The sequence below is a fragment of the Stegostoma tigrinum genome, chromosome 19 (assembly GCF_030684315.1).
Source record: "Stegostoma tigrinum isolate sSteTig4 chromosome 19, sSteTig4.hap1, whole genome shotgun sequence".
NCBI lineage: Eukaryota > Metazoa > Chordata > Chondrichthyes > Orectolobiformes > Stegostomatidae > Stegostoma > Stegostoma tigrinum.
In genome coordinates this window covers 33,789,096-33,802,417 of record NC_081372.1, presented here as the reverse complement: position 1 = coordinate 33,802,417, position 13,322 = coordinate 33,789,096, and the positions used below count along the sequence as shown (strand labels likewise).

At 38.4% G+C, this 13,322-nt stretch overlaps 1 protein-coding gene across 9 annotated transcripts in view; it reads right to left on the bottom strand.

The window, feature by feature from the left end:
* The window catches only part of LOC125461299 (extracellular sulfatase Sulf-2-like), a 299,570-nt gene that overhangs the window by 9,493 nt on the left and 276,755 nt on the right, over window positions 1-13,322 (bottom strand). For all 9 annotated transcript variants that reach the window (XM_048549894.2, XM_048549900.2, XM_048549899.2 and 6 more), the window contains 5 exons: window positions 12,695-12,760; window positions 6,547-6,719; window positions 5,351-5,493; window positions 3,923-4,046; window positions 2,564-2,597 (listed from right to left, as the gene is read on the bottom strand). In XM_048549894.2, the coding sequence (XP_048405851.1) occupies window positions 2,564-2,597; window positions 3,923-4,046; window positions 5,351-5,493; window positions 6,547-6,719; window positions 12,695-12,760 (540 nt within the window). The remainder of the gene's footprint in view (window positions 1-2,563; window positions 2,598-3,922; window positions 4,047-5,350; window positions 5,494-6,546; window positions 6,720-12,694; window positions 12,761-13,322) is intronic.

Below are 13,322 nucleotides of genomic sequence, written 5' to 3'. Positions count from 1 at the left end.
ATAAGCTGTCCCTGATTTTTAGGGCATGTTTTGCAGATAGAGAGACTGGAGGAGATAACGTCCCATAGAATAGTATTTCTGCCATTCTGTTTTCCTTGTCTTGAAGATTGAGTGGCATCTGTTAAATACATGCAGATTTCCTCTTTCTGATGTTGTGCAATCAGAATGTAATTATAGAGGAAAGTACATGTTTAAAGGGTACATACGAAATTGGGTATCAACATAGAGTCAAGAAAAAGGGATAAGATGCTTGGCAAACCAAGGCTGAGGTTGGCTTCCTGTATCACAGTGTAAATGCCATAGGAGACTCAGGATGAAAAGTAAAGCAGGTAACCCAGTGATCTTACTGGAGCCAGGTGAACGGGTCTGGCAAAATCTGTAGTTGCCTGTTGGAAAAGGCCTCTGGAGCGGCTTTGTGCCTGAACTAAGAATATGTAGTTTATACATTCTTTTCTCCTTAGACAAATCATTGGGACTGAGGATGACCAGCAGTTATCGGTCAAGGTGGATAAATATTTCGATGCTGAATCTGTAGACTGCCAAAGGAGGGGCAGGTCAATGGGATGCTCGGATTTTCACATGCTTTTTTTGTTGTTTCCATTTGACATTCTATGGGTCTGTTGAAAATGCTGAACTTGGTTATTACCTTCACAGATGCTTCTTCTCCAGTTTGGGTGATCCTAGGGAGAGATTCCCTTGAGTCGACGGGAATATTGCTTATTTTCCCGGAGACTTTGAAGGTATCATCAAAAAGTTTCCTTTAACCTCCTAAAAACTGCTTGCTGCAGTGAAGCCCAGAGTATAGAACTTGTTTTGGGAATCTTGTGCCACACATGGAAGCGATGTGGCCTACTCAATGTAGTTAACCAATGCCTAAGGATGCGGTCTGGCAGACCATGAATGTGGTGTCAGTTTAAGGTTTTTTGTCACCAACAACTCTCCTCCTCAGACAACTGAAGGCTTCTCCGGTATTGGAGAAAATGTTGAATTACACTTAAAATTCTCATTGGGAGGGGCTCCAGAGATAGGAGAAATTATCCAGTATATCCAATGGCCCACTGTCATTCCTGATAGTCGAGGAGCTGCGTTGTAAAGTGGGAGAAGGCTGGTAGATGACCTTTGTCCTCTGAATGCCTTCTGAATTTATTCAATAATCCTTCTTGAATACATTGATGATGGCTTGGAACATGGCCTCCCAAGTATATACAACTGACATAACAATTAAATTACAGATAACTAGGTGTGTGTAAAAAATTTAAATGACTTGATTGATCAACTGGCATCATGCGTAATGCTACTAACTCACATCAGCTAGATTAGAAAGAATAACTAGAGCTATCTGTGGACAAAAACTTGCCGTATCTAAACAATCTTCCTATTATTTTAATAGCAGTATTAGACCCGGTTTAATTCAATGAACAGAAAAATATTGCATCAAATGTTTCCCAGTTGAAAACAATAATCATTTTTCACTGAGTGTTATCGAAAATGTCAAGATCAATTGAGAAGCAAAGCATAAATTTATCAAAATAATTTCATGTCATTTTGAAAGCGTGAACAATGTGTGGTCATTTCCCACTTATCATAATCAACATTTTAATCTCCAAAACTAGGATAAGTTATTACAAATGACACAAGGTCAGGGAAGCATTAATTTTATTGACCTGTCAATACAGGAACCAAATGGACATCAACAAACCTGGAAATCTAGGTTGCGGGGGGGGGGGGGGGGGGGGGGGGGGGGGGGGGGGGGGTAGTCTGGGTTCTTTTGCACATTGTAGAGTTTTTACCCAAGACCTTGTAGAGGTTGGATCAGATGTCATTGACATGACACTGTGGACTTTTCAGAGGGGTATCAGAGGTCTGGGAGCACAGCAAAGTCAAGACCGGGCTGCTTAGTGGAAACTGGAGGCTCTGGTGGATTAGAAACTTAGGTGGGTAGGGACAATGCAGACTAGTTGGGAAGACTGGTGACACGAGGAGATTGATCACATTCCCCATGCCTTGAAAAGGTCTTTGGGAGAATCAGTGGCCTTGGGGAGAGGCCCAAGATTGGTGGAATCTAAGACCTCAGTGGGGATGTTTGAGGCAAATTGACTGGATTTGAAATGGTATCTAATTTTGTGGGCTAATGAGACAGATGTGCTGGGCCCAGCAGATAAGTAGAAAGGTACTTAGTTTCTAATGCCACAGTCCCTCACTTTAATCTATTTGGTAGATTTTCTCCATATTGTGGAAACATGGCTGTCATGAATTGCATTTCAAGTAGTGAATTGAAATAAGGCATGAATCCCAATGCAACATTATCAGTACAAACACCAATAGTAGGAGTAGACTGGTTGCCTATTTCCCATTCTGCTTCAATTTGAATTAAAAGTAGGCAGGATTCGAGGAAGCTGGGGTAGGGGTTCAGATTTCTAAGACTCCATTCTTCTGATGGGGAGGTGGTTTATTGTCTCCTCAAATACTACAATTTTGATTGAAAACAGGTAGAAACATTTCTTTAAAAAAAAATCAAAGCTTCATTAGATGAAAGGAAATAAGATTTATTTTAAAAAGTTACCTGTACTGATTAAAGTTTTCTTCATCTTTTCCTCCTAGACAGGGAGACACCATTTTTTTAGAACAATTAGGAGATCAGTAGGCGTATTTAACTTAAAGTTAAGAAACTCCATTTTTGTTCATGCAGGATAAATATAAATGGTTACATTTCACAGCAGTAGCAGGAGGAAGATTGAGTGTGTGGCCTGCTCAGTCCCTGGGAATGGAAAGTTTCCATCAGGACTGGAGCAAGCCCATCCTACAACTCTTTGGGATTTGATAGTGCAGACTTCAATCTCTGCCCCTCGGCATGAGAATGCCTCACACTGAAGTGCTGCTGTCCAATCAGATAGTGTTCACTAGTACGCACTGCCAGGGTTGTAAGAAGGGGCATGTTGGAAAATCATTACTGCCCCAGAAAAGCAAATTCGAAGGTTTTAGGGAAGGAGGAGATTGTGCAATGCAGGGAAATGGCAGCAGAGGGTGTGGGGCTTACACAGTACATGGACTGCAGGGAAAGGGGAGGGGAGGATGTCTTTGATGCATGCAGGATCCCCTGAATGAACAAACCCATTTCTTTACTACACTTTTCCAGCTAGTCATTAAAAAAAGGCCTGCCCATGTCAGCTGCCTTATGGAGTGTGCAGGGTAGTATCCAGGTCAATAGGCCCGGTAACAAGCTTTGTTGTCCTTTACTTACATATACCAAGTGAGCTGCCAATTGCAACAACAGCCCATTTACTGTACTGTGGAGGTCAGCTCTGGAATGAGTATGAAGGCACAAGACTAGCCAGCTGGCATAGTTTAATTACCCTTTGCCTCCCAAAAACATGCCCAGCAAGTGTGAGAGAAATTCAACTCAAAGTAAGCCATGCACATGTGCAAGAAATGCTAGAACTAACATTAATATGAGCTTGGAGTATGGATTTTTCATATACTTTCAACTTATAAGTCCAAAATCTTTCAGCTTGTTCACTGAAAGAATATTGAGGCTTATAACAAACTCTTCACAGCCCTTTAGCTGGTTCAGTCCCTGTGAAAGATAATATTGACGGTATATGGAAAATGAACTCCGAACTCTAGTCAACTATTCTGACAGTGTGAGCAATGTATTTTAATAAGGGCGTTAACTTCTGAATCACTTGTGCTACCAAGTTAATAGCTACCTGTTGAAAGTATCATAAGTAATTTGAACTGTATCTTCAGAACAATAGTTTAACTTCAAATATTAACCAGCTTTTCATTTCTGATCTATAAATTACAAAGTTAAAAAACATTAATAACCTTCACACTGATTTTGTTCTGTATACTAATTACGAGATATATCACAAACAATGCATGCATTATGTTCAGTTACAAGAAAACTGGTAGGTAACTGTACCTGTGTTCATATTCCTGGTCCGGGGGTTACACTGTTTAAAGCCACGGCAGGTTCGTAATTCCATAAGTTGAACATGTAACTGGTTCAAAACATCTCGATCTAATGTATTCACTGCATTCATCAGCTACAAATGTAAAATATGAACTTTGATTAAAAGAGAATGCTAATCATTTAAGCATTAAACAATTTAATTTGGACAGCTCATTAGGATTCCACTAATCATTATAGAACATGTGCAATGCACACTAATAACCGTTCATTCCTCCGCTTTCAAACATTTCCATTCTATTAGCTACAGGTCAGTACCAGTATAATTTCCTTAAGCAGCAGTTTAGGGAGTCCACAGACATGGCCCCATGATACTGACTAAATAAAATGCATCAGGTTGCGTAAGCAATTTGCTTAGTTTGGTGGGAGTCTATCCACAGCATCAGCTTTCCCCATAAAATTTGCTCTTATCAGTGTTACAGAAATTTTATTAAAAAATTCTCTCATGGGACCTGTGTATCCCTGGCTGGTCAGTATTTATTGCTCATTCCTATATAATCTTGAATACCTATTTCAGGTTGCGCTTTAATCTTCACTTTTCTGTTGAAAATAGATCCAGCCTGATATTTTTAAATAGGTTATAATCACTAATTTTAAAATTGTGGTAAGCTTCCTTTCATCTTAGCCAGTAGATCTAAATCCTTTGCATAACTAGGAGATTGGAACTGTTCATTGAACGCGCTTGGTCTAACCAAGGTTCGAGGACCAACTCTCCGAAGAAGGCAATTAGTATCTTTAAGATCATCAGCTGGTTTTCCTAATTGTGCGGGAACATGTGGATGGACAAGGGCCCTCTTGTAGCACAGTGGTAGTGTCCTTACACTCAGACTGGGAGGTTGGGGTCAAGTCCCACCTGTTCCAGAAGTGCAAAATAACATTTCTGAACTAGTTGATTAGAAAAACAGGTTAATTTAAAAAAAAGTAGAGGGGCATAATGCCACAAGCAAGTGATTTGCATTGAACTAGACTGGCCATTAGATATTAATTGATGGAACTGCATAACGTTGTAGGTTCAACCTTTGTGCCATCCTGAATAGCCTGCAGAAGGCATTTGAGAATTTGCAGCAGACCACCTCAAACATGATTGTGTGCTGTTTGAGAGCTTTGATAAAATGCAATGTATCATTAATCCTGTGTCACGTAATGGAATACCATTGTTTTCATTCAATATATCACTGCTTGGCTACTCAGTTTCCACATCTGATTGAGTATATAACAAGTACATGCAATAGAACTAACAGGTATAATCGATTTGCATAGATTTTGTTGCAATTTCTATCTTTTGTAAAAAACCTAAAGTTAAGCACAGTGTTGGGCGGTAGCTTGTATTATTTTCATTCAAAGTACTGCAACAATTCTGAGAGTTGGTGTTTTTTTTACCTGGTAAGGATCTGTGTTGAGGTCAAAGTACTCCAAGAAACCAGTGGCAAACTCACAGAACAGGAAATTGTGGGTCTCATTGTAGGTCCTCAAACACCAGTAAGTGTTGTTATTCGCACTGGTACAAGCACAGAATGGTCCCACTGAAACAGGAGATAGTTTTAATAAAGAAATAATATTTCATCTTCCACGTGTGATGGTTACAGCCACCTCCATTGCTTTGTTACTTGTAGTATCTCTATGACCGCCTCTGCATTTCAGATAACCTACTCAGATCTGAATGTAACTGCTATGAACCAATATTTCCTCAAATTCAAGATCCAAAATCATTTTATTCAGCTCTTGCTAAAATCTTTGCACTTGTCATCTCACTCCCAACAGAATTAAATAATAAGCAACTTCGCTCTTCTATTAAGCAAGAACAGAACTTCAAATCTCATGTGATTTCTAACAGTGAAATCAAATACTTACAACTTGACAATGCCACCAATCTGGCTCTACCACCATTAATGCACTTATGCATGACATTTTTAGTTTTACATTGGATATCAGGAATTCTTTTTGGTTCCCAGGTTATATCTCACAGGGAGTGAAAGTTGATTAAAACTCAATTTCCTGCATTCCATGTGCCCTGAATCATATTTGTCTATCAACCTCCCCTATATTAAACTTCCACTGACTCCATCTTCACTATGACAGTCAGTTTACATTCACCACAGACATGACCCTTCAGCATTTCATTTGATCCTACCTCCTTAATCTCCTCTAATATCGTATCTTCTTTTTCTTTTTAAACCTTCAAAACTTTAGCATTCTGCAAAAGAATCTGTACTCTATTCCATATTCAGTGCCAGATGCATCATTTACCTTAGCATGATTTTCTGAACTCATCCCTAAACCTTCTGCATCTTGCTAGTCTAATTCACATCTTTAGGCATTTTATAAAAGCTCTCTAATTTTATTCTGATATTGGTACACTCTCCTGATATTTTCACTATTCTTTAGCATCACTCTCAATGCGAAACCTCTGACCATGTTCTCTGTTGAAACTGCAATTAAAAAAATATATACTTTTGTTCCCTAATAGATTTTTTACTGAAGGTGTTTCACACAACTCAGGTTCACACAGGTCTGGTTATATCCAGACCAGTTTAGATTATAGTTGGCCATCCCCCAACTCCGCCCTATGATCTTACATGTCCAATATGGGGGTGTCTGCCAGTGCTGATTGTCATGTGTGAAACAAGTGAGGCCAGGCATACTGCATGTATCATTATTTCGTAGCCTTTTCAGCATTTTTCGCAGCTTCTTCCTTTTTCTCTCATCCTTAAACATCCAAGCATTTTCATTTTTATCTTGGCTTCCTTTCCTAGAACAGAAAAAGGAACAACAGCTCAACATACACTCATCACTTTCGCACATGGTGTCTTTGTAACTACCTACCAACTTCTACCCTCAGTTAATTTTATTTTATCTTTCACCTATTGAATTCAACAATCATTGTGTTAATACTTTTGGATATTCGTTAGGTCTGAAAAGTTAAAATACTATGCTGTTAACGTAAGAGGAAACTCAAAGTCTTCTATTGGTTTGTAAATAGTAAACAGGTGTTAGGAAGTGAGGTGGGGTTTTTTAGAAATCAAGAGGGTCACGTATATTTCAAGGAGCAGGGAAAGGCCTAAATACCTAGTAAATATTGTACATCGGTGCTTACTTAAAAAGATCCTCATTAAAATATCAGTAGGAGTGAATGTGATAGGGATAGGCTGAAAGACAGGAAGAGAGAGACAGATGGTCGATACTGACTTTTCCAAATGGATAAATAGCAAACACTGGTGATTTCAAACAAATCAGTACTGGGGCCACCGTTTTCACAATTTCCTGCCAAACATGAAGCTTTCACCAATAGTAAGGATGATACCAAGTGACAGCAACAGGTTAAATTCTAATAGAATGGGTAGACAGGGGAAGCTGGGTGGCATAATGATAATATCACTGGCCTAGCAATCTAGAAAAGCAGGATAATATTCTAGGGCCAAGGATTCAAATCCCACCATGGCAGATGATGAACTTTGAATTCAATAAAAATCTGTAATTAAAAGTTTAGCCTAATGGCAACAATATTGACTGTCATAAAAAAACCCATTTGGTTCATTTTAGAAGAAGAAAATCTGCCATCTTTAACTGATCTAGCGTCGAGAAGCATTGCAATGTAATTTACTCTTTACTGCCCTCCAGGCAATTAGAGTCAGTAAATACTCGCCTCCCAGCGACATCCAGAACCCAAGAGTGATTTTTTATTAAATAATGGTAGATGGTATTTAATGCAGAGTGGTAAGAGTTGATGCATATTGACAAAATAGATAGAAAGAGCAATACACATTAATGACACAGTTCTAAGATCTTGGCAATGACAGAGGGACCAGGATAAGGTATGTGGGGTTATGCTACATGCATTGATCTTGGAAGGTAGCTGAGATTACAAGTGGGAGTTAGCAAAGCACACCATGGGATCTTAAGCTTCATAAATAGAGGCATGAATGCAAGAAAGTTATTCTCAAACTTCATTAAGCCCTTCTTAGCACACAACCAAAATATTGCATCTAGTCCTGGATATCATCCCTTAAAAAGGACATCAGAGTCCTTGGCAGGATGCCAAGGAGATTTGCCTGAAAGGTTCTAGAATTGAAAGAATTTATGAGGAAAGCAGTGAAGGTCAATTGGGCAAAAGCATAAAAGATTCTGACAGGTTTAGATAAGGTAGATAAAGGAAACCAGTTCCCATTCATTGATGGTACAATCACACGGGGATTCAGAATTTGGCTTTAGCCAAGAATCATGACGATGATAAGAAGAAGAAATTTTGATGCAATAAGTGATTACAACTTTGAACTCCTGGACTATATGGGTGATGGAAGTGGAGATTATGAATGACAAAAAGGGAATCGGATAGTTTCCTTGAAAGAAGTAAACTTACAGGTCTACAGGGTTAATGGGGGAATGGGATTTACTGCATCAGAGCACATGGCCTCGTTCAATGCTGTCATGACTCTGATAATGGAGAATTATTTGGGGGTCAATTAGGTCAGTCAACTAGACAGTAAGCTTGCAATGCAGAATGATGCCAACAGCGTGGGTTAAATTCACACGCCAGGCTGAAGGAGTCTCCTTCTCAACTTCCCCCTATACATGAGGCATGGTGGCCCTTCGGTTAAACCACTACCAGTCATCTCTTTTTCTAATGAGAGAGCAGCCCTACAGTATGATAAGATTATAGTGACTTCACCTTTTGCTTGTAAATTTGTTTAATTATTTGTTGGTATCAAATTTGTTATGTTATCATCATGTTAGAAAGCACAACAACAGATATATAAATGCCTGGATAGGACTGACCATTCTGTTTCGTTTCTACTTCTCAGATAAACTTTTCTGACAGCATCCCAAAGAGATCAGCTTTTATTTTTCTGCACTATCTACAAACTCAAATGATTTCACACACAACTTATTGAATACCTAAAAAATACAAGTTAAATGTTTGGATTAGTTTAGTGTAGTAGGCTTCTCAATTTCATCAAGCACATGTTTATGACTAATTTGTGACTCTATTCCTGGAAAACAGCTGGTAGAATCAGGAGACGTTTGGCAGGCTTGTGAAACTATTTTTTAATGGCATAATTGTGTCACTTTTGAAAGTAATCACAATAAATATCATAACAAAATCGTATAATTATACATGTTTTTGCATTTAACGGTGAAGGGATTGTTCTACTGGAAATTTCAGATACATTGGGATAAATCTTCAACTTACCCTGGCTTAGAACTACATTTACAGAATGTTCAATTTTAAAATCTGCTCCATTTTACTTGCTGAAAAGATCAGTTCACCTCAAAAGCAAGCAATTTCTCTAGTCAGTGCCTATTCCTCAATATCAGTTTTTGGCCTGGGAGACATGTGGTAAATCTTGCCATTGACAGATAGAGATTAATCACTTTATTAAAATCATAAATTTCATCCTTCATGATTGTGCTACCTTAAACATTCTTCCTCTGGACAAAATATTGTACAAGCAGTTTCTAGACCAATATTGCATAAACACATCCAAAATAAATGTTCTATTAAGTGTTACCATCCACCTGCCTTTACAGTCAATGTACCAGAAAACGAGGGGAGGAATCAGGTCCAAGGAGGTTTGGAGTATTTCCATAAAATAAAGGAAGGCATCGCTAAGACTACTACGGTAATCCATAGTAACACCAATTAGCTTTTGAAATGAGTTCAGTTAAAGAACAGGTAGTCTAAAGTGAGAATAGGTTGAGCTAAGCAGAGGAGATTGAAGATGGTGGATGATGATTGGTTGGCCCTTCATTTGAGAAAATGAATCACAGAGCCCTCAGACTGTCCTGGCTGAAGATGAAGGTTGGAAGAGATTAGATGTTCATAGTGAAGAAAAGGGAGTTAGCACCAGGGAACTGGAATTGCTGACGTGAAAGAGGGCATGATATATAGCTGGCAAGGTAACTGGAGGAGGGGTGGGGTGAAAGAAAAGAGTCATACAGCTCAGTTGGGCAGGAGAGGCTGAAACAACGGGGCTGGGTCACCCAGGTTAGCCCTATTTGTGAAACTTGGGAAGAAGATGAAAGCAGTAGTTTGGTGCTGGGGAAAATATAATATTAGTGCCTGTGGAGAAAAGATCTCCAGAAGAGATGAAGTCAGTGTCAGATCTGGAGAAAATGGGTTGATGTTTGGCGAGACAGTCAGGACCAGGTGGAGGTTGTTGGAATGTTGGAGAGTTGCTGTTCTCATACGGAAGTTTACCAACTACCAGCATCACACTGGTCACCAAATTTGGTAACATGATACCCAAATGACAGACAGCAGCAAACTCAGTAGGAGACAGGTTACAGTGAATAAAAGAAAGAGGAAAATTGAGATGGTTGATATCACCACTGCAGAAAAAATATCTGTGATACTATGAGAATAGAAGATGAGGTCAAGGCGAAGGGAAAATACAGAAGAAGGATTGAAAAAGGTTCAATGACTGTTCTCTCAGCTGCTTGCTATTTAAAACAAAAGATGTCAGATTGAAATATTTAACTAACAGCTCAGTTGACTGGACAGCTGTCTTACAATGCGGAGTGACACCAACTGTGCAGGTTCAATTCCTGCACTGAGGACCATGAGGGTTCTTCTTCCTCTTCCCTCATGTGCGGTGTGGTGACCCACAGGTTAAACCACGACCAGTCATCTCTAACAAAAACAATCCTATAGTCTGCAAGGACTATGGTGGTTTTGCCTTAGAATTGCCGTAGAAAGCTGAGTAACTTATAGTGCATATAATCCATTGGTAACATGATTTTTTTTAATGGTTACTATTAAACCTTGCCTGTCCAGTAAGTGATCAATTAAAGATTCAAAATATCATTCCTTCAGGTGATGGATTGTCAAACATATAAGAAAAAAATTGCCATGAGAAGTATAAGTCTTAATCCCAGGTCGATAGCTTTGAGCTCCACATGAGGTAATGGGTTTTTTGTCTTATCCAAAATACCCATTCTTTAACATAATGATTTTGTTTCACAGTTAACTACATATACTTTTAGTTTCCAAGATTGGCTATTACCTTTATAACTGGATGTCGATGAAATATGTTTATTTTTTGCCATTACAAAAACCTGAATGCTGAAATGAAAAGCTGTTGCAGGTTTTTTTTTACCCCAGTCACCAATTTTAAAGTGAAGGAGTCAGTTATTTTAATACAAAATAGAATAAGCAACATAATTCAGCAACAGAAAGCAGAAGAAAAGCAGCGATAGTAGGAACTGCAGATGCTGGAGAATCTGAGATAACAAGGTGTAGAGCTGGATGCACACAGCAGGCCAAGCAGCATCTGAGGAACAGCAAAGCTGATGTTTAGGGCCTAGATCCTTCTTCACAAAATCATTTTCTGAAGAAGGGTCTAGGCCCAAAACGTCAGCTTTTCTGCTCCTCCGATGCTGCTTGGCCTGCTGTGTGCATCCAGCTCTACATCTGGTTATCTCAAAAGAAAAGCAGCAATTGTTGGAAAAACTGAGCAGGTCCAGCAGCATCTGCGGAGAGAAAACAGAGTTAACAATTTGAGTCCAGTGACCCCCTTCTGCAGAACTGGGAGCCACACTTAAAGGCATCTCTGACTTTGAACAACCTATCGTCCCAATTTCTAAACTGTTTTAAATAACTAGAAGTGATTGACAAAGTAAATTTGTTGGATCATTCAACAATAGGGGGAAGTGTCTTTAAAATGGAACTGTAAAGCAAATTCATTTAGCTGGATATCAAGGTATTGATTATTATCCCTTTAGAAATTATAAAATGATTGTTATATGCCCCGAGGACTTAAAAATTCTATTTCAAAAGACAGGGTATTTTCCAAAGTCTCACAGAGCTTACTTACATTCTGGTTCATGCTGATCAGACGAACATCGTCCATCTGACAGTTTTTGAATATAAATAAGTTTTATTTTAAACTTGGTTATCCAGATGAACATATCTCATTTTCTTGAAATTTTGCCTAGTTTTATTCCAGACTAAACTTACTGCCATCAACAATAGTGAATTAAATCTGTACATGTTTGTACAGTGGTCTTCTGTTTGTTATTATCCACGGTAGCTTTAATCAGTATGTTAGAGAAAGCTGTTGCTAGTGGTTTCTTCAATAAAAAATAACGTTCCACACACTATGCAGTTTAGCTTTATGCAATTAATTGTAAGCATTTGGTGTAAGATCACAAAAGCAATGTGATACTTTGTTTGTTTGTTTACAATAATCCAAAATCCTCATCTGAAGTTTACTGATATCAAAGCAACAACTATCCAAAACAATAGTTTAATAGATACATTTTAGATAAATGTATCATTTAATTTTATCATGTCTTTGACAGATATTTTCACATCAATCTGTTTAGAGATGCTATGACACACCCCTGGAGCAGGTGGGACTTGAATCTGGATCTCCTAGCTCAGAGGTAAGGACACTACCACTCCACCACAAAAGCCCTCTTAATACCATTGGTATACTTAATTGTAGCAAGAACACAGATAAATACATGTGCCAAAATCTTTGTGTCAATTGTTGGTGGTAATTGGGAGACAGTGATTCTCCTCAAGTGAATACTGAGTGTGCAAACAGTGCTCGTGAGAAGTCAGACAAGGTTAAAGTGGGATTAAGGAGCACAACAGTTTTCTAATTATATAAACCTACAATAAATGAGAGCTGAGAGCTAAGAATTTGATTTGCAAAGGATCAGATGCCCTGGAAAATGTCAGTGGACTCTTGGAACCTCTAGATTAGCACATTTCCTACTTACTTGAAGGGGTGACTAGCTCCTTTGTGCTTGAGCTTTCCTTTCATTCCCTTATGTTTAGAGGGAAAGCTATGACAAAGAACATAAAGAAAATGGCAAAATGCATTTTATTAGCAATATCATTAAATATATAAACAGTTAATCAATCTTTTACAAGTAACATCAATTTCTTTTCCCCAAGAAAGTATACTTAAACAGGACTTACTATAAGGTTATGGATGCTATTGGAAGCTAAATGTTACTGTGACCCACACCCCTACATATCTATTGTATAATCTTTGAAATGAGATTGAATTATATGAGTCCCTTTATAGCAGTTTATCAAATTCCAGCCTAATCTCCAGGTTTACATAATTTTCATGAGAAAACATTGTTGAATGCATGAATGCCACTAAAATACTGGTTGAAAGTACACTAGTGGTTTTAAGATCCGGCAAGTGTCTACTTTACCTGACTTTAAAAAATCTAAAGTCATCTCCTTTTGCCAGGTTAAAACAGAAACTTATAATAAATACATGCAGCAATAGATTAAGCAGTCCCTTGATCTTGCTCCACCACTCATATGAACATGGCTGATTGTCTACCTCAAGACCACTTTCCTAATGTATCGTTTGATCCCCTGAAAGATCAA